At 33.5% G+C, this 24008-nt stretch overlaps 1 protein-coding gene across 1 annotated transcript; it reads right to left on the bottom strand.

Annotated features, from left to right (window-relative positions):
• Window positions 1-12014: 12014 nt before the first annotated feature.
• On the bottom strand, window positions 12015-19740 carry LOC132727168 (2-acylglycerol O-acyltransferase 2-like). Its single transcript, XM_060712595.1, has 5 exons — window positions 19631-19740; window positions 14815-15346; window positions 14290-14458; window positions 12917-13119; window positions 12015-12372 (listed from the first exon to the last, which is right to left on the bottom strand). Exons 2-5 carry the CDS (start codon window positions 15302-15304, stop codon window positions 12215-12217), a joined length of 1020 nt encoding a protein of 339 aa, XP_060568578.1. The 5' UTR covers window positions 15305-15346; window positions 19631-19740; the 3' UTR covers window positions 12015-12214.
• Between the last annotated feature and the right edge of the window lie 4268 nt (window positions 19741-24008).

Here is a 24008-nt window from a genome sequence, read left to right as displayed (position 1 = left end):
TATCAAGATATTCAATGTCATCAACAATGTAACAACTCCTTCAATTACATCTGTACACCAGATATTCAGGATTTATCAACTATAAAACGAACAAATACAAGGCTTATGGTATAATTTAATATAACAAAATGGAAGATTTTTGTTTTGTTTTAACAATTAACTGGTATGATAATCTATATCTAAAGAAACATTTATTACAATTAAATATCTTATACATCAGAATACATTGTCTATACTACACATGGGCAATTTTTTTCATTTTTGTAATAAAAATATATAAATGTCTTACACATGTCTTAATATATAAGGAATATCTAAAAAATATCTATGTAGTACATGGCTTTTATAATTATAATTATTCTCAAATACTAATCATAAATGTACAATGTATTATACGTAAAAAATTTAATGAATGGATTTTACGAAAATCTACATATTGAAGTAGCAAGTATTCAATTTAGTTACTTTTTCTCATTTAAAGTACATGTAAATAATTAAGATGTTATTTGAAATGTCCTGTAACAAGGGAAGACAATAAATACATGAATTTTCAACAAGAAACAAGAACAACACAAATCTTTTGGTCATCTTTCAACACACAATCACCCATAAATTTCAAACAATTACAAAATATATATATATATATATCAACTAGAAAAGTTTCCATAGCACACTTATGCCCCCAGCCACTTCATTTTGCTTTTGCTGTCACAGTGGTATAATAACAATATTTATGCATATTTTATGAAGGTCAAGTGTTGTATCAATAAGTAATACAAGTATTATGGTATTATAATTAATAAATTTCAACAAACTGTTTGACTGAGGGAGCTGTTGTTCTTGATTAAATATCAAGTATTTCACACATAACTGTGACCTTGAGTCTTATGAACTTAAAGTCAAAAGGGATTTCCTGCGGGACATGAGCAATTACCTCACTTAAGTTACATGTATTGATAAGACAAAATATATAGTGTCACTGTCACTGACCTGTGACCAAATGACCTCAAAATAAACAGGTAGCATCTTCTGAAAAAAAGGTAATACCCCTATTTAGTAATCAATTACGATAGATTTTATTAAAATAAGTTCAGTCCATGTATGATCTTAAACAACAGGCTTAAAAGAAAAATATTAAGGGCTGTCAAGGGCAATAACTCTGGTTGTTGGCAGTTAATATTGTAAATTGTTATTTTTAACATTCTGGCAAGAAATTTCAGACTATTGAGCACATAACACTTCTTTTAAAGCTTGTTCCCAATATTAAGAATGTTAATATTTTTATGGCAAAGGAAATAACATAAATGTTTTCAAATAATATAAAACCTTTTCTTATATGTATCTCCTATGGGAAACTACAAACAAACATGTAAAGAAATACAAGGAAAAAAATAATATTGGCAAAAGAAACCCATAGGTAAAACTTAAACCACAAGTAAACAAGATATGTTTGTAAAACATGTATGCCCCCTATCAGCAGCCAATGAGTCATGTGATAAGGTTATTATGCATGACTTCTGACCCCGTGATCAAACAATTAATAAGGGTTATCAAGTATAACTGGTCATGACCTTAACCTTTGACCCTTAACCCCAAAATCCAATAGGGGTCATCTGCTGGTCACGACCAATCATCATACAAAGTTTGAAGTTCCTAGGCCTAAGCTTTTTAAGTTAATTGATCGGAAACCGTTTTAACATACAAGGTCGATGTGACCTTGACCTTTGACCCCTTGACCCCAAAATCAATAGGTTATCTGCTGGTCATGACCAATCACCATACCATGTTTGAAGTTCCAAGGCCAAAGGGTTCTTAAGTTATTGATTTGAAAGCATTTTTACCTACAAGGTCAATGTGACCTTGCCCTTTGACCCTTAACCTCAATATCAATAGGGGTCATCTACTGGTCATGACCAATCACAATATCAAGTTTGAAGTTCCTAGGCCTAAGGGTTCTTTAGTTATTGATCGGAAACCGTTTTTACCTAAGAGGTCAATGTGACCTTGACCTTTGACCCCTTGACCCCAAAATCAATAGGGGTCATCTACTGATCATGACCAATCATAATATCAAGTTTGAAGTCCCTAGGCCTAAGGGTTCATTCATAATTGATCGGAAACCGTTTTTACCTACAAAGTCAATATGACCTTGACCTTTGACCCCTTAACCCCAAAATCAATAGGGGTCATCTGCTGGTCATGACCAATCACCATACTAAGTTTGAAGTTCCTAGGCCTAAGGGTTCTTTGGTTCTTTTGTTATTGATCGGAAATTGTTTTTACCTTCAAGGTCAATGTGACCTTGACCTTTGACCCCTTAACCCCAAAATCAATAGGGGTCATCTGCTGGTCATGACCAATCACCATACCAAGTTTGAAGTTCCTAGGCCTAAGGGTTCTTTTGTTATTGATCAGAAACCGTTTTTACCAAAAAGGTCAATGTGACCTTGACCTTTGACACCTTGACCCCAAAATCAATAGGGGTCATCTACTGATCATGACCAATCACCATACCAAGTTTGAAGTTCCTAGGCCTAAAAGTTCTTTAGTTATTGATCCGAAACCGTTATTGCTTACAAGGTCAATGTGACCTTGACCTTTGACCCCTTGACCCCAAAATCAATAGGGGTCATCTACTGATCATGACCAATCACAATACCAAGTTTGAAGTTCCTAGGCCTTAGTTCTTTAGTTATTGATCGGAAACCGTTTTTGCTTACAAGGTCAATATGACCTTGACCTTTGACCCCTTGACCCCAAAATCAATAGGGATCATCTACTGATCAAGACCAATCACCATATCAAGTTTGAAGTTCCTAGGCCTTAAGGTTCTTTAGTTATTGATCTGAAGCCGTTTTTGCTTACAAGGTCAATGTGACCTTGACCTTTGACCCCTTGACCCCAAAATCAATAGGGGTCATCTACTGATCATGACCAATCACCATACAAAGTTTAAAATTCCTAGGCCTTTAAGTTCTTTAGTTATTGATCGGAGCCCGTTTTTGCTTACAAGGTCAATGTGACCTTGACCTTTGACCCCTTGACCCCAAAATCAATAGGGATCATCTACTGATCATGACCAATCACCATATCAAGTTTGAAGTTCCTAGGCCTTAAGGTTCTTTAGTTATTGATCGGAAACCGTTTTTGCTTACAAGGTCAATGTGACCTTGACCTTTGACCCCTTGACCCCAAAATCAATAGGGATCATCTACTGATCATGACCAATCACCATATCAAGTTTGAAGTTCCTAGGCCTTAAGGTTCTTTAGTTATTGATCGTAAACCGTTTTTGCTTACAAGGTCAATGTGACCTTGACCTTTGACCCCTTGACCCCAAAATCAATAGGGGTCATCTACTGGTCATGACCAATCACCATACCAAGTTTGAAGTTCCTAGGCCTTAAGGTTCTTTAGTTATTGATCGGAAACCGTTTTTGCTTACAAGGTCAATGTGACCTTGACCTTTGACCCCTTGACCCCAAAATCAATAGGGGTCATCTACTGGTCATGACCAATCACCATACCAAGTTTGAAGTTCCTAGGCCTAAGGGTTCTTTAGTTATCACTCGGAAACCATTTGGTCTACGGACCGACGGACCGACGGACCGACAAGTGCAAAGCAATATACCACCTTTTCTTCGAAATGGGGGCATAATAATAAAGGAAACGAAAACAAGATACATTTAACAAAGAAATCTGAACAAAAAATATGCATGAATACTAAGACTAGAACTAAACTGTACATATAGCACCAAGAAATCAGCGCCAAATGACAAACATGTTATCATTTATGGCAAAATAAAAAACAAAATTGAACCAACATTCATTCAATATTGCACAACTTTCATACTACATGTATTACATAAAGAGATCATTTTGCTGGCTTATTGTAAAACTATTGAATATCCATATTTATCATACGAGCAAAGCTTAAGTTTTGTTATGGTATAACAATGTTAAAGGGACTCCACTGAGGTTTTTTGACATGACTGGACTGGAAATTATTTTTCGAGATTTGTGTTACATTTTAAGTAGGTAAAGACAAAATCTTATGAGGAAAATTTCCGAACATCCACTCAAAGTGTTTTTCCACCTGAATTTATTCAAGTTGTGAAATATGATCTAAACTGAAAAAAGCATTGCAACACTTTTCTTTCAAATCAGGCTAAGATTATAACACAAAAAATATGATTTTTGATTAATTTCTGAGTATATTTCTTAACAGTCTTTTGCACAATATTATCTTTCTGTTTTAAGTGTCCCGGTTAATTTATATAAGCAATTCAAATTTTTTGACTTTAGGCTTTTGGAACTAAGTGGAGTTCCTTTAAAGCATAATTTTAGATCAGTGTTCTAACAGCTATATCAATCACTTCACAACTTGCTATCAGGACTGTTTAGTTCTCGTGGGACACATATTACATAACACAGTGTCAACACCTGTAAATAGAAATCCAACGACCCTTTTTTTTTTTAGAATTGCAAAGACAAAGATTATTTCCTGGTTTTTACCATGATTTCCTCCAAAAATTTTACTGTTTTCAACTATTTCAAAAATTTTACTGGTGATTTAGATAAATTCAAATATGTCATGTCATAACATTAAAATATTTAAATAAAATAATACAATCTAAACATAAGGAAATAATATGACATAATTATGATTGAATTAGATAGAAAAATAAAGAAACAAAATATAACTTAAAGCTACTGTAACATAAAAGATGGCACTTCATTAAGGAATATTCTAACTTGAGGAAATGGCACAAATTGCTTTATTTTGCTCTAAAAACTTTTAATTATAATCTTAAACATTATTATCACAAACTCATGCCGCTTTTGCGACTATAAAAATGGTATGGCATGGCACTGTATGTATTTTGATATGACAGCACTTATGTTATACAAACATGGCATAAAAGCGCCCTATATGCTAACACAACACTATAGGTATGTTAATGAAACAATGATTAGAAAAATATTTCTACTTTAGGTATTGTGATAAATAGAATATTATATTTGTGTAAGTTCAATTCTAAATTTATTGAACTTGCTGCATAATAGAATGCTCACAAGAGCCTTGCATCATTATAATTTTATTAAACTAACTCAATAAATTCAGTATTGAACCTACACTCATTTGATATCCTTTATATGCTTTAATGACACTCCATTTTGCCAGAGGCTCATAAAAAAAATAATTGAACTCGTTCAATAAAATCAGTATTAAACCTACACTCCTTTGATATCCTCTATTTATGATTACAATTGATAATTTGTTCAGAATTATTCAATTACCTCTAAGCAAACTGATAGACATTTAACTTAATCATTCAAAATACTTTAGAATATCTAGCAATAACAAAAAATTATGGGCATGAACATTTATGCTTTTCATTTTATGTAAAAAGGAATTTCATACAGAAGAAATCTAGAACAATGTTGGGATTTTGTAATATAAAATGTGTGACACAAAAGAATTATGATTTCACCACCAAATTGACTGGCGAAGCTGTTGAACTGAATACTTTCATACATTATACAGTATTATTAAAGATAAAACAATGATGACTAGCATATAAATAACACTTAACAATAGTTATAAATGAGCCGTGACACCATTAAACCAACATAGTGCGTTTGCGACCAGCATGGATCCAGACCAGACTGCGCATCTGATCAGGATTCATGCTGTTCTCTACTTGCAAAAGGGTTGGTAAGCAAACAGCATAGATCCTGATTAGACTGCGCGGATGCGCAGGCTGGTCTGGATCCATACTGATCGCAAACGCACTATGTTGGTTTTGTCATGGCGCGGCTCAAATACTGTGACTGAGAACAAAAGTTCCTCTCTCAAAAGGTTACCTCCCTTTATGTTTTTTATAATGTTCAACAATAAATGTCTTCAATACAGCTAGAAATTCAAAAGGCTAAATATTTGTACACATTAACTTTGATCCCTATCATTACGAAAAATTCTATATCAGACCACCTGTATTCTTTTACAGGGGGACTCCCTTGCGTATTCAATTATCAATAAGATCTCAAAAGATCATGCAACAAAAATAACTAATTAAATTAATTTGATTGTTATGTTAAGCTGTCAGCAATCTGACAAAAGTTCAATCTACTTATCTCTTCCATGTAGATCTGATAACCACCATATATATTTCGCCTTCTTTATAATTTGGATTTCCTGAGAAAGCTATTTTTACCCATGCAATCAAACCGGTTTTTACAGATAGGCATTAGAAGAAGTATCAAAATAATGTTATTTGTCTGATCCTAATACATAGGGTTATTTAGGAGCTGATCTTAATCTGAGATTGAGCTGTCAGTCACATAAAACCACAGAAACAAAATATGAAATATTAAGTCAGAACAAATGTTTCACACTTTAAAGCATAAGACACAATAAACCTAAACAAGAACTGTCGGAGGACAGTATTGGCTCGACTATTCAAAATGTTGTCACAAGGGTGTTTTATTTAGTATAATAATGCTAGTTACCTATGAATACATAAAATTGACTGAAAAGGTACACAGTTATAAAGATGTTTTATCAAGTAAATCACTGCTTTATTATTATGACAAAAAAGGCACAAACTCTTCAGTAGTTATGGAGATAACAGCTTACAAGCAAAATTTTACTATGAATTTCTAAGTTGAAAAAGGGAAGAAAAATCAGCCTAAATGCAAGATAGAAATTATGGATCTTGGTCAGTGACCTACAATTATGATTCTAAATGCATATGTGAAGTTTTAAATAAATATCTTTAATAGTTATTGAGATATGTAATACTTGCATGTAAACATTAACTAAGAGACTTAGTAGAAAAGGGGAGATGAATCAGCCTAAATGCGAGTAGAGTTATGGAACTTGGTCAGTGACATACAATTATGACTCTCCAATTATGACCCTAAGCACATGTGTAAAGTTTCAAGTAAATATCTTTGAAGAACTTTAACCTTTACCAAAATTTCTTAGAGTTTCAAAGGGGCAAATAATTCTGCAAATATTGCAGTCAAGAGTTATGCAATTTTGCAAACTGATGTACATTGTTACTATAAAAAAGAATTGTAAATTTCAATTGAATATCTCAAGCAATAATTAAGATATTTAACTTTACAAAAAAAACTTAAACCAAAATTTCTAAGTTATAAAGGGGCATAATTCTGTAAATATTATAGGCAGAGTTATTCAACTTGTCAATATGATGTACATTGTTACTATAAATAAGTATTGTAAGTTTCAATTGAATATCTCAAGCAATAATTGAGATATTTGAATTTACAAAAACTTTAACCAAAATTTCTAAGTTAAAAAGGGGCATAATTCTGTAAATATTGTAGGCAGAGTTATCAAACTTGTCAATCTGATGTACATTGTTACTATAAATAAGTATTGTAAGTTTCAATTGAATATCTCAAGCAATAATTGAGATATTTGAATTTACAAAAAACTTTAACCAAAATTTCTAAGTTAAAAAGGGGCATAATTCTGTCAATATTGTAGGCAGAGTTATCCAACTTGTCAATCTGATGTATATTGTTACTATAAATAAGTATTGTAAGTTTCAATTGAATATCTCAAGCAATAATTGAGATATTTGAATTTACAAAAAACTTTAACCAACGCAGACGCCGACGCGGACGCTGACGCCGACGCCGACGCCGGGGCGACTACAATAGCTCTCATATTCTTCGAATAGTCGAGCTAAAAAAACCATTAAGTGTAATATAAAGATACATAACTTTTTTTTCAAGGTTATATTTTTTAACAAAATAAGCATTATGTGAAACAAGCAATTATCATAGTATTGCAAGCAATCCATAAGTCCCCTACCGGTTACAACCCCATCAACTTTCTGAAGGGCCATTGGCCATTCACTAACATTTCAATTTTTCTATATTTTAAGTAAATTTGTTGGAAAAGTTCTTTAAAAGTGATCACAGGAAACAGTTTTTATGAACAGACAGACAGACAGACTGAAGGACACTCTAAAGTTAATATTTGAAACATCCCTGTTACCAAAATATAACATTTTTAAAAGCAAAATCCTTAAAGAGGAGATAACTCTTGAATTAAAGATGCAATTTCATAAAAAAAGTTCAGCTCTTTTTGACTAATCACAAATAATGTTATATTTGCCATGTTTTAAGCCTATTTGTTGCCAAGGCAACCAATATTTTTTCAAAATAGGGAGAACAGATAAGACATGCATAATCTCAAGACTGCCATCTACCCATATGTCAAGTTTCATAAAAATATTTCCAGTACTTTTTGAGTTATCACTGGATTCAATTTATGTGTAAAATTTGTCATATTTTCAGTCTATTTGTTGCCATAGCAACCAGAATTTTCAACATAGGAAGAAAAGAAAAAGACGTGCATAATCTCCAGACTGCCATCTACCCATATTACAAGTTTCATAAAAATATTTCTATTACTTTTTGCGTTAACACAGGATCCAGTTTATGTGTAAAATTTGTCATATTTTCAGTCTATTTGTTGCCATAGCAACCAGAATTTTCAACATAGGAAGAAAAGAAAAAGACGTGCATAATCTCCAGACTGCCATCTACCCATATTACAAGTTTCATAAAAATATTCTATTACTTTTTGCGTTAACACAGGATCCAGTTTATGTGTAAAATTTGCCATATTTTCAGTCTAATTGTTGCCATAGCAACCAGAATTTTCAACATGGGAAGAAAAGAAAAGGACGTGCATAATCTCCAGACTGCCATCTACCCATATTTCAAGTTTCATAAAAATATTTTCAGTACTTTTTACGTTATCACTGGATCCAGTTTATGTGTAAAATTTGCCATATTTTAAGCCTATTTGTTGCCATAGCAACCAGAATTTTCAACATAGGAAGAAAAAAAAAAAACGTGCATAATCTCCATACTGCCATCTATCCATATATCAAGTTTCATAAAAATATTTTCAGTACTTTTCAAGTTATCGCGGGATCCAGTTTTGTGGACGGACGGACTGACAGACAGACGGACAGACAGACGGACAGACAGACAGACGGACGGAGGGTAAACCTAAAGTCCCCTCCGGTAAACCGGTAGGGGACTAATAAACAGTAACAATAAGCACTTCAATAAGTGCTTAAATCTTGAATAAAGTACATGTACATGCAAAGATATAAAAATAAGCACCTATTAGATATTGCAAAAAAGCTGATATACAAATAGAAGTGTTTGACTAACTGCTAACTGGCAAGAATATAAGAACACTAATAGAAATATATGGTAAATATATCTGACTGGCAAGAAGTTTATTATACAAATATTATAAAAGTAGAATTATAACAATTTTTTCCAAATATATTACTATATCATATAACTATAATGCATTGCAAGGTTTTTATGTAATAGATTGTTATCAATAAGACTAAAATTCATATTTAAAATTCATGAATTATGAAATGGGATTTTTATCAACAAATTCAAATTTTAATATTTATACTATGTAATGGATTTTTATCAATTAACTAAAATTAATATTTATATAAATAAGATTTGTCTGCAGACAGTTTGCTGAGCAATTCTTAGTGCTCGAAAGTACATGTATAATTAAAGCAGTCCAAAACGCAGCTTTACATTGCAGAAGTTAGTCATAAGTTTAAGAGCCCTTTTTGAAATGGCAACACATTTTGCTAAACTGTCCCCACTTCTGCAAGGTGTAATTAAAGCAGTTGAAAAAGCAGCCTGTGGAGTTGAAAATGTACCATCTTGTTATAATTTATCATTTTTGATAAGTTTATTCCATAGAATGTGTTTAACCTACTAACCTGCCAAGAAATTTTAGGATTTCATAAGATCTATATATAAACATTAACTAGGAATCTAAAAATCTAAAAAAAATTATGGTCAGACTAAATGTACATAGATGTAGAGGCTTATATCTACTTTTAATTTGTCACACAATTTTGTTAACATTGCGCTAAATTCTGTCCTCATTGAAGGAAAAAACACAAATAAACAAATGACATATAAATATCTGAACAGTATGCATGTATGTATAAAACTTGTGTATGGAATGCAAGAGTAAATTAATTTACACTGTCATGTAACTGAATCAAAAGTTGTAATGAATATAATGTTGATGATACAGAGATAATACAAGGTTGATAATAATACAAGCTGGTTGTTATTGCCGAGTTAAATCAAACCAGAAATTAACAGTTCAAAATACTTAATCATCGTTGACAAAACAATATTTTAAATGACAATAATAAATAACAATGATATCTTTTTCTTTGATTTTCCTCTGAGTATGATTTATACACACTCCATCATAATTATTAATATTAAAAAAATATCTGAAAAAAAAATCTAGCTTAGGCCTAACATAGCAATTCTTGTAATATGATTTGGTGTAATAGTCTTTAAAAAAAAGAAATTGGCTGAAACTTTATTCCATACTCATTCTTTGCATAACAAAGAGTCTAGTTTATAGTAAAATAGCACATATGATGGAAAAGAAAAGTCTCTCAGTTAAATAAAATTAACAGTACAGCAGTTTTACCCTAGAATCCAAATATATCACAGATTGAGCTTCTTTCTAAAGTCATATGTTAAAGCGAGTACCTATAAATAGTTATGATGCAATGATGATGTTTTATTTCCCTTAAAGGAACTCCACTGGGGCAAAAAAGCTTAGAAATATAAAATGTAAATATCCTTGCATAGATCAAATGATGCACTCAAATGTAAAAAATCTGCAAATAAAAGAAAATAAATATACTCAGAGTTAAATTGAAAGAAAATTGGTTTTTGTATGATTTTTAGCCTGTCTTTAGTGAAAAGCATTGTGACCCTTTTCATTTTTTTTGGTCATTTTATATTATAAAAATAATTCATCTAGAAAAAATGAGTGAGAGAATGATCTGCAATTTTGCACACAAGTTATTGGTCCAGACCTACATCAAATGGTACACAATTTTCAAAAATAAAAAGTAAGTCCCTTCATGTCAAAAAAAAACCTCAGTGGAGTTCCTTTAATATGTATCCATTTGATCTTTGGAACATTCCAGTCATATTTTAAGGACAAATACAAAAATATAGTTTCCAACAGAATAGTCTCATGTTACTGCATTGATACACTGGCTAACCTAGCTCAATACTGGTGACAAAGGCTGATCATTTTCTATACCAGCATATAAAATGTTAATGACACTTTGCAATGTCTACTCTAGGATTTGAAAAACAGGGGGGATTTTTATCGAAAAGTGAGAATTTATTACATTTGTTGATTTTTTCCCTTCTTTCTCTATGTAAAATTTCCCCCCTGCCTCTGAAAAAATAGGGGGGAATTCTCAAAAATAGGAGTGAATCCCCCCATCCCCCCTCCTAGAATAGACACTCACTTTGTTGATATAAATATAATTATATACTAGAACAAATAATAATTTTCAAAAATTTGAAAGCAATTTTTGTCCATATCAAGTTTTGTATTACATAAGAAATGTTAAATTTAAAAATTAAGTTTTTTTTATTTATTTCCTTAACATTATTTTTCATTCTTGATATAATTTAGTTCCATTCTAACACAAAATGTGGTAAAATGAGTGAATAAATCTGGCAGTTATTACCTTTTGAACTTATAATCAAGACAATTCCTTATCTTTTGCAGTTATCAAAACAAAGATATGGGTAATTGTGAAAAAAAAACTGGTGTAATTATTTTTGATGCACTGATCACTGATGATATGAAAAAAACATACTCTGTACATACTCTAAATGGCAACATGATTCAATATGCAATTTTATTCTTATATGGCGAGTTTCCAGCTTTACTGGTGAGGGAAGATATGTGGTGCCCCTCCATACATTATATAAGACACAAACAGACCCCTGTGTAGAACCACCAATATTCTGTAAGCTAGCCGGATAGCATCTTCATATGAAAGAATCCCAAGTCCCTGGTGGGATTTGAGGCTACAGCTGTTAGAGGCAAGAGGTTTGAAGTCAACAGCCTTTATAAATCCTTGCACAATTACTCGGCCAGGGACACCCCTTGCACAATTACACAACCTGTCATTTCAACAATGCCAATTTGAAATATGATCATCATATCATTCTATATTTTATAACTTCAAAGAAAAAATAGACATAGTCAAAAATATAAAAACAAAATGCAAATAAAAAAGTTCCCACATTCAAAGATTAACTTGTTTGTAGGAAACGCAAGCTATGCAATAAAATTAAGATGTACAGACTCATCTATCCCATACTTTGTCTTGTTACTCTCAAACAAATCTGTCAGCTCCTCCACATATCTTGTGTGCAAGTTGTCAATCTCTTCCTGAGATGGTTCCTCATTCTTCTCCACTTCTATAGGTTTACCAACTAAAATAAAAACAATCTATATCTTTACCAACTGGAACAAAGTACATTCTTTAGGCTAAAATCCTTAAACAGAGTACGGTTTTTACAATTACCAACTAAAACAAAGAACAACCTGTAAGTTATCAAAAAATTAAAGCAAAGAACAATCTATAGGTTAGTAACAAAATAAAACAAAGAACAACCTACATGTTATCAAACAACTAAAACAAACAACAACCTTTAGTTTAATAATCAACTCAAGCAAAAACATTTCACTAGGTACAGCTTTATGCCCTATAAAGCAAACCAACACTGAAAAGGTTAACATGTGATTTGCCAGCATTGCTTGAGGAGGAAAACTTCATGTACCCCTCCACATATTATTGCAGACACCTAGGGTGGGTTTAGCGAGGACGGAGACCTCGTGTTGAGCAAAAGGGCAAATGCCCACTTGATTTTGAAAAAAAAACCACACAATTCTACTGCAATAAAATTATTCATAAATTATAATATTTGTTAATGAAGAAATATTTAAGACGATTTTTTCTATTTCGTGATTACCTACCAACAGTATTTAATGGACGTCTGTAGGGCATGATACCAAATGTATAATTAAAGACTCCTCTTCCTTTTATGATAGGCAATGAGAATCCAAACACCTTGTGCATGAGAAACAGTTGTAATTTACGTAGGATGGAACCTTCTGGGTTATGAATCTGCTCGTAGAGTTCATTCTCACCAAAACCAAACACTGGTACTAGTGAAGCCCTGTTACAAATAATTAACTTCCATTATTTTGTTACAGTTTTATTTAGCATCTAAATGTTTATGACTAGTTTCAACTAGGGAAGGAGAAATTCAACTATATTTCATTTTGATGCAATTTCTTTCTTTACATATTTTAAATGTAAAAATTATATAAGGCACATAAATATACAAATTTTGAAAAGAAAACTTAATCATATTTAATTAAAGACTTAGGAAATGCATAAATATTCACATTTCCTGAGGTAATTTTCATATTTCATGTCACTTAATTAAGCATGCCCTTTGAGAATACATTTTCTGCGAATTGCTTGAAATTATTAATCAAGCATTCTTACAAATCAAACAGTACAAATTCAGTCTTACATAGCTAGGGAAACATAAAATTTTTACAATTTTTTTTAACTTTATTAGAGGCAAAGTACCGCTGAAATGAAAAATTCCTTAAATTCAAGGGAAGTAACCTATTAATGCTCTAACATTATTCAACACTGGTATACTGGTACTTGAAGTAACAGTTAAAGAACATGGTTTTATATTATACTACTAATACTTTCATATTCTAAATTATTCAGTTATTCAAATCAATAATTTTCTACCTGACAAAGTTTCCAATATATAACATAATTTACATTCTTATTACTTAACTTCCAGACCAAAACTTGTTGCTATGAGTAAATGAACATTTTTTTTCCCTGAGAACATTTTTTATAGGTTTTACGTCACACCAGCGCATGCAGGGCCTCTGTTAATGGAAGTATGGGAGTCATTTACTCCATGATTTTGGCTTGTGCTTCCAAAATCTACTACTTTCCCTTCTTTACCTATATAATGTTACTTCCAATATCAGAGTTTTTGCAGTCTCTGCTTTCCAAATTTTGAAACTTAATGGAAACTCTGGCACAGTAATGGTTCCATGGCAACTTTCAAGGTTTACTGTGTAGGAAGACTCAAGTGCCCCTTCAGTGCATTATGACAACTGGCACATGAGTAGAACCATGCACTGGCATTCCATTAGCTAGCTGAATAGGTTCCTCATATGAGAGAATCATGAGTCCTTGGCTGGATTTGAACCTACGGCGGTGAGTGCCAAGTGGTTTGAAGTCAATGACCTTAACCCCTCAGCCACAGATGCCCATTCTCAGAACATAAAATAAGTTTCAAGATTCATACCCATGTCTAATTGCCTGTTTAATAAAGCCTTTACGCTTATTGAGAACCAAGTTAAAGGTGCCTGGCTTTGACTCCAAAGCTTCCTCAGCCCCGCCCACAACCACACAAGCACAGTGTCCAGCCCGATTACAAATCCAGTGAAAACTCTCCTTGCTCACGGAAGCCATGCCTGTTAAATAAATAATGGTAATTATAATAAATTCTATCATATAAAATTTATGGACACTAACAGCCTAGTATTTAAAAAACGGCAATGAAAGTGTTCTTAAACGTAATGTGAATGAAGATTATGTGAATAAATGATAAAACAGTTCAAGTACACAGAACCTAAAAAATATTCTCAAGTCAAATAATGTTTAGTTTGAATTTTATAAAGGCTAAGCTCTACATTTAACTATAAGTCCAATTTAATTTCATATCAATAACCCATTTTTGCATTCAACGATGCTTTTTTATTAACCTTTTTAATACTGAATTTGCTTAGAACTGTCAATTTAAGTAACATTAAATTCCAAAAATATTTACCACTTGTGAGAAGGTAGTCCCTATAAAAGGGAAACTGAAACTGCCCAGCAAGAATCACCAGATGTGGTATAAGACCGGGAAATAATTTACTGAATCCTGTCGCTTCGGTAGCAAATGACAGAAACCCGTTAATCTGCATGATACCATGTGGATGAAGCCCAAATATATAACTCTTCGTTGGGTCTAACTCGGCAGTTTTATGAAGCTTTGCAGGAAAATATTCTCCCATTTTCTTCCATACAGAACATTCCCTTATCCATCGAATGTAATGGCCACCTGTTTCAGCTGAATTTCTGTCGTAAAAGTACCATAAAATGTATATGACTGGTACCCAGAAATATCTGGTGAAAAGCAGATAAATGGTGAAAAACAGGGAACCAAACCCTCCAAATAAGAAAGTTAGTACCCACTGTAATGTACACAGAGTCTGAACACGTCTAACAAATGGGATGTTGAGAGGAGCAAAGTCAATGCCTAGAAACTTTGTCATTGTGATCAACTTTTGTTGGCCAGTCTTGTGATGAATTTCAATCTGAAAAAAAAAATCATAATTGAGCCACGTACAAAACCAACATAGAGTGTTTCCGACCAGCATGGATCCAGACCAGCCTGCGCATCCACACAGTCTAATCAGGATCCATGCGTGGATGCGCAGGCTGGTCTGGATCCATGCTGGTCACAAACACACTATGTTGGTTTTGTCGTGATGCGGCTCAATTTTTTTCATTATATTTTTAGTCTATTTAATATAACTAGGTAAATTAAATCAGTCCTGTCAAAGATCATTATACTAAGTTCCTAGTTCTAAAACTTGAATACGTTTTTGTAAATACTGCATCATGTTTGTTGTAATTTTAATAGATCTATACATTTTACTCAAAGCTTAATACTTGGATAGACATTGGACCGTTTTGCTACTAGTATGTTGTTTTATCTTCAATGGCATGTTAGTTATTATCACATAAACCGTGGCACAGGAGTTTAATAAAGCCATTTAATAAAAACAATATTACACTAGTTTAATAACACTTTCACGTGACATCATTTGCGCTCTATAGAAACATAGCGTTAAAACGCGCTAATGTTAGCATAACACTATGGGCGCGGCATTGAAAAAATTACTTATTTTAACAGTTTACAGTTCTTATTTTATATATGTGATAAATAGAATATTATATTCATGTAGATTCAATACTTAATTTTATTGAACTCGTTGAATAAAACAATATTATGCTTGCCAGAGGCTTGCATAATATGACTTTACTCAACTCGTTCAATAAATTTATTATTAAACTACACTCATTCAATATCCTCTATGTATATCTATTTCATTTACATTAAATTGTTTAAGTCTATTTCAATCACTACAATGTGACAATGCTAAAAGTCAAATTATCATTCTGTATTTATGATGTTCACCAATTGTGTGTCATTTTGATGTTACCACTAACTTAACAAGAGCAATCAGTGATCACATGTGTCTCCTCATGATGACAAATTTCATGTTGAGACAAATTTTGTGACAGGCGGACAGACTGACAGTGCACAACTAGACTTGGTGCTTATCATTCCTGTAAAGTTTGGATAAAATTGCATCAGTAGTTTATGAGGAGTAGTCCGGACAAGCTTTTGGGTATCTGGCAACACACAGAAAAAAACACCTTTTTATCAAAGGGCCATAACTCAACCAAAAATCATTCAACCGGAAAACCCGTGCAATATGCGCAAGGACTTGAGCTACAGATCAATCCTGTAAAGTTTCATTGAAATTGCATTAGTGGTATAAGAAAAGTAGTCCGGACAAACTTTAAAAATAAAAATTATTAAAGGGCCATAACTCTGACAAAAATCATTGAACCGGCAAATGCTGACAATATGCACAACTAGACTTGGTACTGCTCATTCGTGTAAAGTTTGGATAAAATTGCACCAGCAGTTTATGAGGAGTAGTCCGGACAAGCTTTTGTGTATCTGGCAACAAACAGAAAAAAACACCTTTTTATCAAAGGGCCATAACTCGGCCAAAAATCATTCAACCGGAAAACCCGTGCAATATGCGCAAGGACTTGAGCTACAGATCAATCCTGTAAAGTTTCATTGAAATTGCATTAGTGGTATAAGAGAAGTAGTCCGGACAAACTTTAAAATTAAAAATTATTAAAGGGCCATAACTCTGACAAAAATCATTGAACTTGAAAATGGTGACAATATGCACAACTAGTCTTGGTACTGATCATTTCTGTAAAGTTTGGATGAAATTGCACCAGTAGTTTATGAGGAGTAGTCTGGACAAGTTTTGTGACGGACGGACAGACGGACAGACAGACGACGGAGAAGTGATCCCTATATGTCGCCACTACTCCGTAGAGGCGACACTAAAATGGCAGCATTGTTGTTCATTTATATAAAATTTATCTGATTCTATGGCAAAGGATTAATTTTTTTTTACATTATCAACTAAATTTACTAATTGGTTCAATACAGAATTGTACACTGAATACTTGATAATAACACATTTATATGACAACTCAAAATTTGCTAAGGATCACCTTTTTGACATTGCATATTTCAGTCCCTATTATCATCATATTAAAATCATATTTCCGCTAATGATACACCTGTATAGGGACCTCATAATCGTGTACTTAAGTTATCGATTTGTCATGTACATCTTGCACAATAAGCATGTGGAAAAGCATACCCATGGAAATCTGGTGTTTTATGGCCGTGTGCTATCTGACTTAAACGTGAACAAGCAGCAAGACTTCTCTCGTTTTATTGTAAAACTGTGTTCGAAATTAACAAACTATGCAAATCATCAGGTTAGACGTTGAGTGAGTGAAGATGAGATGAACAGGGCTATTGGAATGTTGGAGGCTGGCCGTTCACAAAGACATGTTGCCCATGTTCTTCAGGTATCCTAGAGAGTTGTCTCCAGGATGTGGAACAGATTTCAAATGACTGGAAATGTCTTACAGGGCCATGCCGGAGGTCGGGAGCGTTCAACGACTCAAGCCCAGGACCGAATTATTGTCCTTCAGGCCAGGCGTCAACGGTTCTGGAATGCTACGACCTTATGTAACAACTTCAAGAATGCAACTGGTGTGCATGTAAGCACACAAACTATTAGAAACAGGTTTCATGATGCTGGGTTGAGGTCAAGGAGGCCAGCAATTAGCATTCCTTTGACACAACGCCATATTCAAGAGCGTTTGCAATGGGCGCAGACTCATGTCAAATGGACAGTTAATGATTAGACCCCGGTCCTCTTCACTGAGGAGTCAAGGTTTTGTGTGGACTTCACAGACAGAGGGGCTAGGGTTTGGAGACTTAGCTCCAGCATGCGTTGCAGAACAGGCCGGTTTTGGCGGGGTTTCAGTTATGGTGTGGGCCAAAATAAGTGTTCAGGGGAAAACGGACCTACACATCATTGAAACGGTACACTGGCGGCAGTAAGGTACATCAATGAAATCTTAGACGTCCATGTACAAAACGTACGCTGGCAAAGTCGGCCCTGATTTCATTCTTATGGGTGACAAGGCCCGTGCATACAGAGCCCACATCACAAACAGATATCTTGAGGAGGCAACTATAGTCCACATGGATTGGGCAGCAAGGTCCCCAGATTCCAACTGAGCATGCTTGGGATATGCTGCAGAAAGCAGGTCCCTGGTTTGAGTCTTAGTCAGGCTGCACATTTTTCTCACCCTGAGACATTTGTCACCCGATGTGGGACCGGGACTTCATATAGCTCGGGGTTTAATTTGATTGCTCTGTAACCCTGAGAAATATGGGGACGAATTTCATTAAAAAATTTCAGTATTGCAGTGGGATTATGTCATGTTTACAGTGATTTTCCTACTTATATAACAGACTCCGAAAAAAGGCATCTTCCCAATTGAAAATTTCTTTAAAATCATGCAGTTTTCCCAAAAATCTGAACTTAAACCACCTTTTTTACTTCCCAAATCAGCAAATTTAGCGATAATTTTTCCCAAAATCAAGTGGCTAAGGCCTCTTCCCAATTAAGTTAGAAAAATCACTGGTTTAAGAACTTTTCCCTATTTAGGGAGAACGTGTTTACAAGCTGACAGACAGCTCAGCCTGTAGAGCCACTATTCTACAGGCCTTGGACACTTGTTATACCATTTCATGCCTCTACCAAATGAGCTAGTCCAACTAATTGTACAGCGCGACGAGATATTGTGCTATTTTCGTGTCTGGGCAATATCTCGATACTGCCCCAGAACGGAAATATCTCAGAATCAAGCTTTGGCACGTCAATATATTTTGACTACCAAATGAGCTATCCAGCTGTTACACCTGCTAAAATTCTTAGCCATGTACTGATGTAGTAGATCTAGTCCTATAGTAGATCTATCCACAGGAACTTGAAATTCTATTAAATAACCAATATTAATGATAATATCCAAATATACCCCCTATATATTTATAGTATAGGGGGTATATTTGGATATTATCATTAATATTGGTTATTTGATAGAATTTCAAGTTCCTGTGATCTATCTCAATACTGCAATAATCAAGAGTCTAAAACCTGCCAAAGATATCTTACAATCGTAAAAAAAGTTAACTTTCATATGAAATTGATTGCATTCTTTATTTCTGTTTGCATCAACAAGAACGATAAATTGCTTGCAACTCTAAAATACGAAATACATTTAAATATTTGGGCGCTGTAGATCTAAATCCGAAAACCATTACACTTTTCTTAAGTTTACATTTAGTGATAAGCTTTTTATTACTTCAATATAATAAGCTGTAGCAACTTATAAATTCTACTAGAAACCATTACCAGTTCACTTCACGGTTGCCAAGTTCCCAAAAATCACGATATTATCATTTTAATAAAGGTGATCGGACTATGATCACTTCTCGACCTTCACCTTGGTTGTGTTTTAATTTCGTCCTCGTAATGGTTCGTACTAATTCGTACTGCACATAAAAAAGTAATTAAAAAAAAGACGATATGAACGTTGAAAAAAATCCTACGTATTGCAAAATTAAAACGTCAATTATACGCAGAAATTTACAAAAATTCTGTAATTGCTTTTTATTAAGAAAAGAAAACATAAAAAATACACAGATTATTTCTGGACTCTGCCATAGACGCTTGGGGGTCAGATCCTGCCCCCAACGTGATACGCCCCTGTAAACACTCTGTCAAAACTATTTTAATATTTAAACACGAATGGGACATCTGCTACAACGACAGAACTGGTTTTCAATCAATTTTTACATATCTTAAAAAAATTACCTTTTACCATCAAGTCTCAATAAAGTTTGAGGTTCCTAAGGCCTAAGCGCTCTTTAGTCATTGATGGGAAACCGTTTTTACCTACAAGATCAGACCTTGACCTTTGACCCCAAAATCAATAGGGGTCATCTACTGGTCATGACCAATCACCATACCAAGTTTGAGGTTCCTAGGCCTAAGCGTTCTCTAATTCTTGATCGGAAACCGTTTTTACCTACAAGGTCAATGTGACCTTGACCTTTGACCCCTTGACCCCAAAATCAATAGGGGTCATCTACTGGTCATGACCAATCACCATACCAAGTTTGAAGTTCCTAGGCCTAAGCGTTCTTTAGTTCTTGATCGGAAACAGTTTTTACCTACAAGGTCAATGTGACCTTGACCCCAAAATCAATAGGGGTCATCTACTGGTCATGACCAATCACCATACCAAGTTTGAGGTTCCTAGGCCTAAGCGCTCTCTAATTCTTGATTGGAAACCGTTTTTACCTACAAGGTCAATGTGACCTTGACCTTTGACCCCTTGACCCCAAAATCAATAGGGGTCATCTACTGGTCATGACCAATCACCATACCAAGTTTGAAGTTCCTAGGCCTAAGCGTTGTTTAGTTCTTGATCGGAAACCGTTTTTACTTACAAGGTCAATGTGACCTTTACCTTTGACCCCTTGACCCCAAAATCAATAGGGGTCATCTACTGGTCATGACCAATCACCATACCAAGTTTGAGGTTCCTAGGCCTAAGGGTTCTTTAGTTATTGATCGGAAACCGTTTTTACCTAAAAGGTCAATGTGACCTTGACCTTTGACCCTTGACCTCAATATCAATAGGGGTCATCTACTGGTCATGACCAATCACCATACCAAGTTTGAAGTTCCTAAGCCTAAGCGTTTTCTTCAGCTCTTGATCGGAAACCGTTTTTACCTACAAGGTCAATGTGACCTTGACCTTTGACCCATTTACCCAAAAATCAATAGGGGTCATGACCAATCACCATACCATGTTTGAAGTTCCTAGGCCTAAGCGTTCTTTAGTTCTTGATTTGAAACCTTTTTTACCTACAAGGTCAATGTGACCTTGATCTTTGACCCCTTAACCCCAAAATCAATAGGGGTCATCTACTGGTCATGACCAATCACCATACCAAGTTTGAAGTTCCTAGGCCTAAGGGTTCTTAAGTTATCACTCGGAAACCATTTGGTCTACGGACCGACAAATGCAAAGCAATATCTTTGAAGTGGGGGCATAATAAATATATCCACACAAAAATACCCAGGTGCACAACTACACATGCTGATCAACATTCCTGTTAGGTTTCATGACTCTAGGTCAAATACTTTTTACTTACGTGCGACACAAGTTGAAAATTGGAAATTTTCACTAATTCAAGGGCAATAACTCTAAAAATGCTAAATGTATCCACACAAAAATACCCAGGTGCACAACTACACACGCTGAGCAACATTCCTGTAAGGTTTCATGACTCTAGGTCTAATATTTTTTTATTATTACATGCGACACAAGTTGAAAATTGCAAATTTTTATTAAGTCAAGGGCAATAACTCTGAAAATACTAAATATATCCACATGAAAATACCCAGGTGCACAACTTCACATGCTGATCAACATTCCTGTAAGGTTTCATGACTCTTATGTCAATTACTTTTTGAGCTATGTGCGACACAAAAAGAGAAAGGTAAATCTAACCCCCCCCCCCCATAGTGGGGGCACAAAAAAAATGATCAATGTTAGTTTTCAGATGGCAATAGGAACACATGACATGACAGGTCTGTATAAAAAGCTCTTTTTTCAGTTATTGTAAAAAGAATTTGTGTGTCTTATGATGCAGCAAAAACACTACAAAATGCACCAGACTACTCCAGTAAACACTTTAAATTTCCATGTGTGGCCCCATCCTCCCAACCAATGGGAGGGGAGACACCTCCTGTCAGTTCACCACATCCACAATTTCCCTCTTTTGATTTTGACACTGACTTTATCATCCAAATCTACAGCGATACAAACAGATTCTCACCTTTGGCATTCAAAGAGAAAAAACAAGCACAGGAAATGTATTATACTGTTTATTAAATATTTTATAAAGCTATATTCAATATCACAATTGAGGATTATAGGTGGGTGAAAAATTAACAGATCTTTATTCAAAGTCATAATAACATATCTTCAACTGAACAAGATAGTTATTTTCAGGTGACTGAGCTTCTGAATTCACAAACTAGAGTACCAAAACTGAGCTACAATATTCATATGTTATAACGTCATCATTTGTAGGAACAATGTTGTATACTAAATCTGTTTTATACTGTTCTATACTTTAATGTGACTTGCATGTATTTACATTTTGATGTAGTTATTGTTGTTCATATTAATATAATAATTCATAGTGATGAATAAAGTGCTCTTGCATAATTAAACTTTAATTTCTTATAGCATTAATGATCACCAAAAAGCAATCACTCCATTCTTGTATATAAAAGTTCAGCGCTGTGTGAAATCATTACTAAATAATGGTTTAAGTTAACATTATGAATTAACTTTTTTATTTTCTGGACAAAAGTTTTGATACTCTAGATTGAAATAACTACAAACAAAACAGAATAAAAAGGTAAAATAAAGGTCTAGGGATTCATTTGAAATTAACACTTATTGCAAATTACACTTCAGAGTTTGATAATGGGAGGTAACTCTGTGTTTATAATATCTTACATACTGGAATGTATCAGTAAAAGATAAATCAAATATAAACTTCAAAAAATAATTTTACATTGTACAATGAATATACATAAAAGTTAATATTTGTTGTGACTCTAAGTTCTAAGAGACTGGAATGTATTATAATTGTTTTAAAATAACTGTAATATGTAAATTAATTGCTTTGTTAATGAGACATAAGAAAACTATAAATTTCCATAAAAATTATGCAAGAAAATCTTTGTTTGTTTATCAGCTGTAATCTATTTCTTAAAGGAGAGCAAATAACTAAGATATCCCTTTGTGTAACACCCATTCCAGTTCAAAACAAGTGCAATTGTTGATAGTCTATTGACAACTATATTGTGACTTCTAATTTCATACCTGGTGCTGCGGATGTGGAAAGTACAAAAAAAGAAAATCCTAAAAACTTAATTACATACATGTTATAACAAAATATATAAATGCTTTCAAAATTATCACAAGGATTTTACTTCAATGATATGGACGGAAAACAGAAATGAGCAGCATAATAAAGAATTTAAATACTGTTTAGATAAATAAGTACTATAAATATTTCATTTAAATAATATTGAAGAAATTTGAAAAATATATAAAATACATTTGCTTTATTAATTTAGGACGGAAGATTTCTCAGACAGAAAATATACAAGAATTCTCAGACAGAAAATATACAAGAATTAGCACTATCTATTTGGCAAATATGGTCTTTCATAAAATGGCACCAGTTTTTGTGAGGTTTTCAACATTCAATGTTGACTTTTGCTTTTAAAGCTATTCATTTCCATAAAGTTATTATGAACTTCAGACAAAAACATTTATTTTTGTTCAAGAAAAAAATATAAATAAGAAACTTAAACCAACAAAATAAATACATTTTAATATATTAACTAAAGTACTTTGTGCACTAAACATTGTAACCAATAAAGTTTTATATATTTCTAAGATACCTTTTTATGCACATGAATGTTTTATGTTGACCTTGTATTATTATTAAACAGTTTGAAGTCTGTAATTCAAAGTAAAAAATACTTTTAAGATGAATCAGTGAGAGGCTGATATAAATATTTGCATTCCAAAGGTGCACTTTAAGACTCGTATTATGCTAGTACAAATTTGTAATGGTGTATTCAGAAGACCAACAGCACATCTAAATTGCTTTTTTTCTACAATCTTACAAAA

This window comes from Ruditapes philippinarum, unplaced genomic scaffold (genome assembly GCF_026571515.1).
Source record: "Ruditapes philippinarum isolate M1 unplaced genomic scaffold, ASM2657151v2 ctg988_1_1_1_1, whole genome shotgun sequence".
In the NCBI taxonomy this organism is placed as follows: domain Eukaryota; kingdom Metazoa; phylum Mollusca; class Bivalvia; order Venerida; family Veneridae; genus Ruditapes; species Ruditapes philippinarum.
The sequence above is the reverse complement of the archived record's forward strand: the minus strand, read 5'-3'. Positions and strand labels throughout refer to the sequence as shown.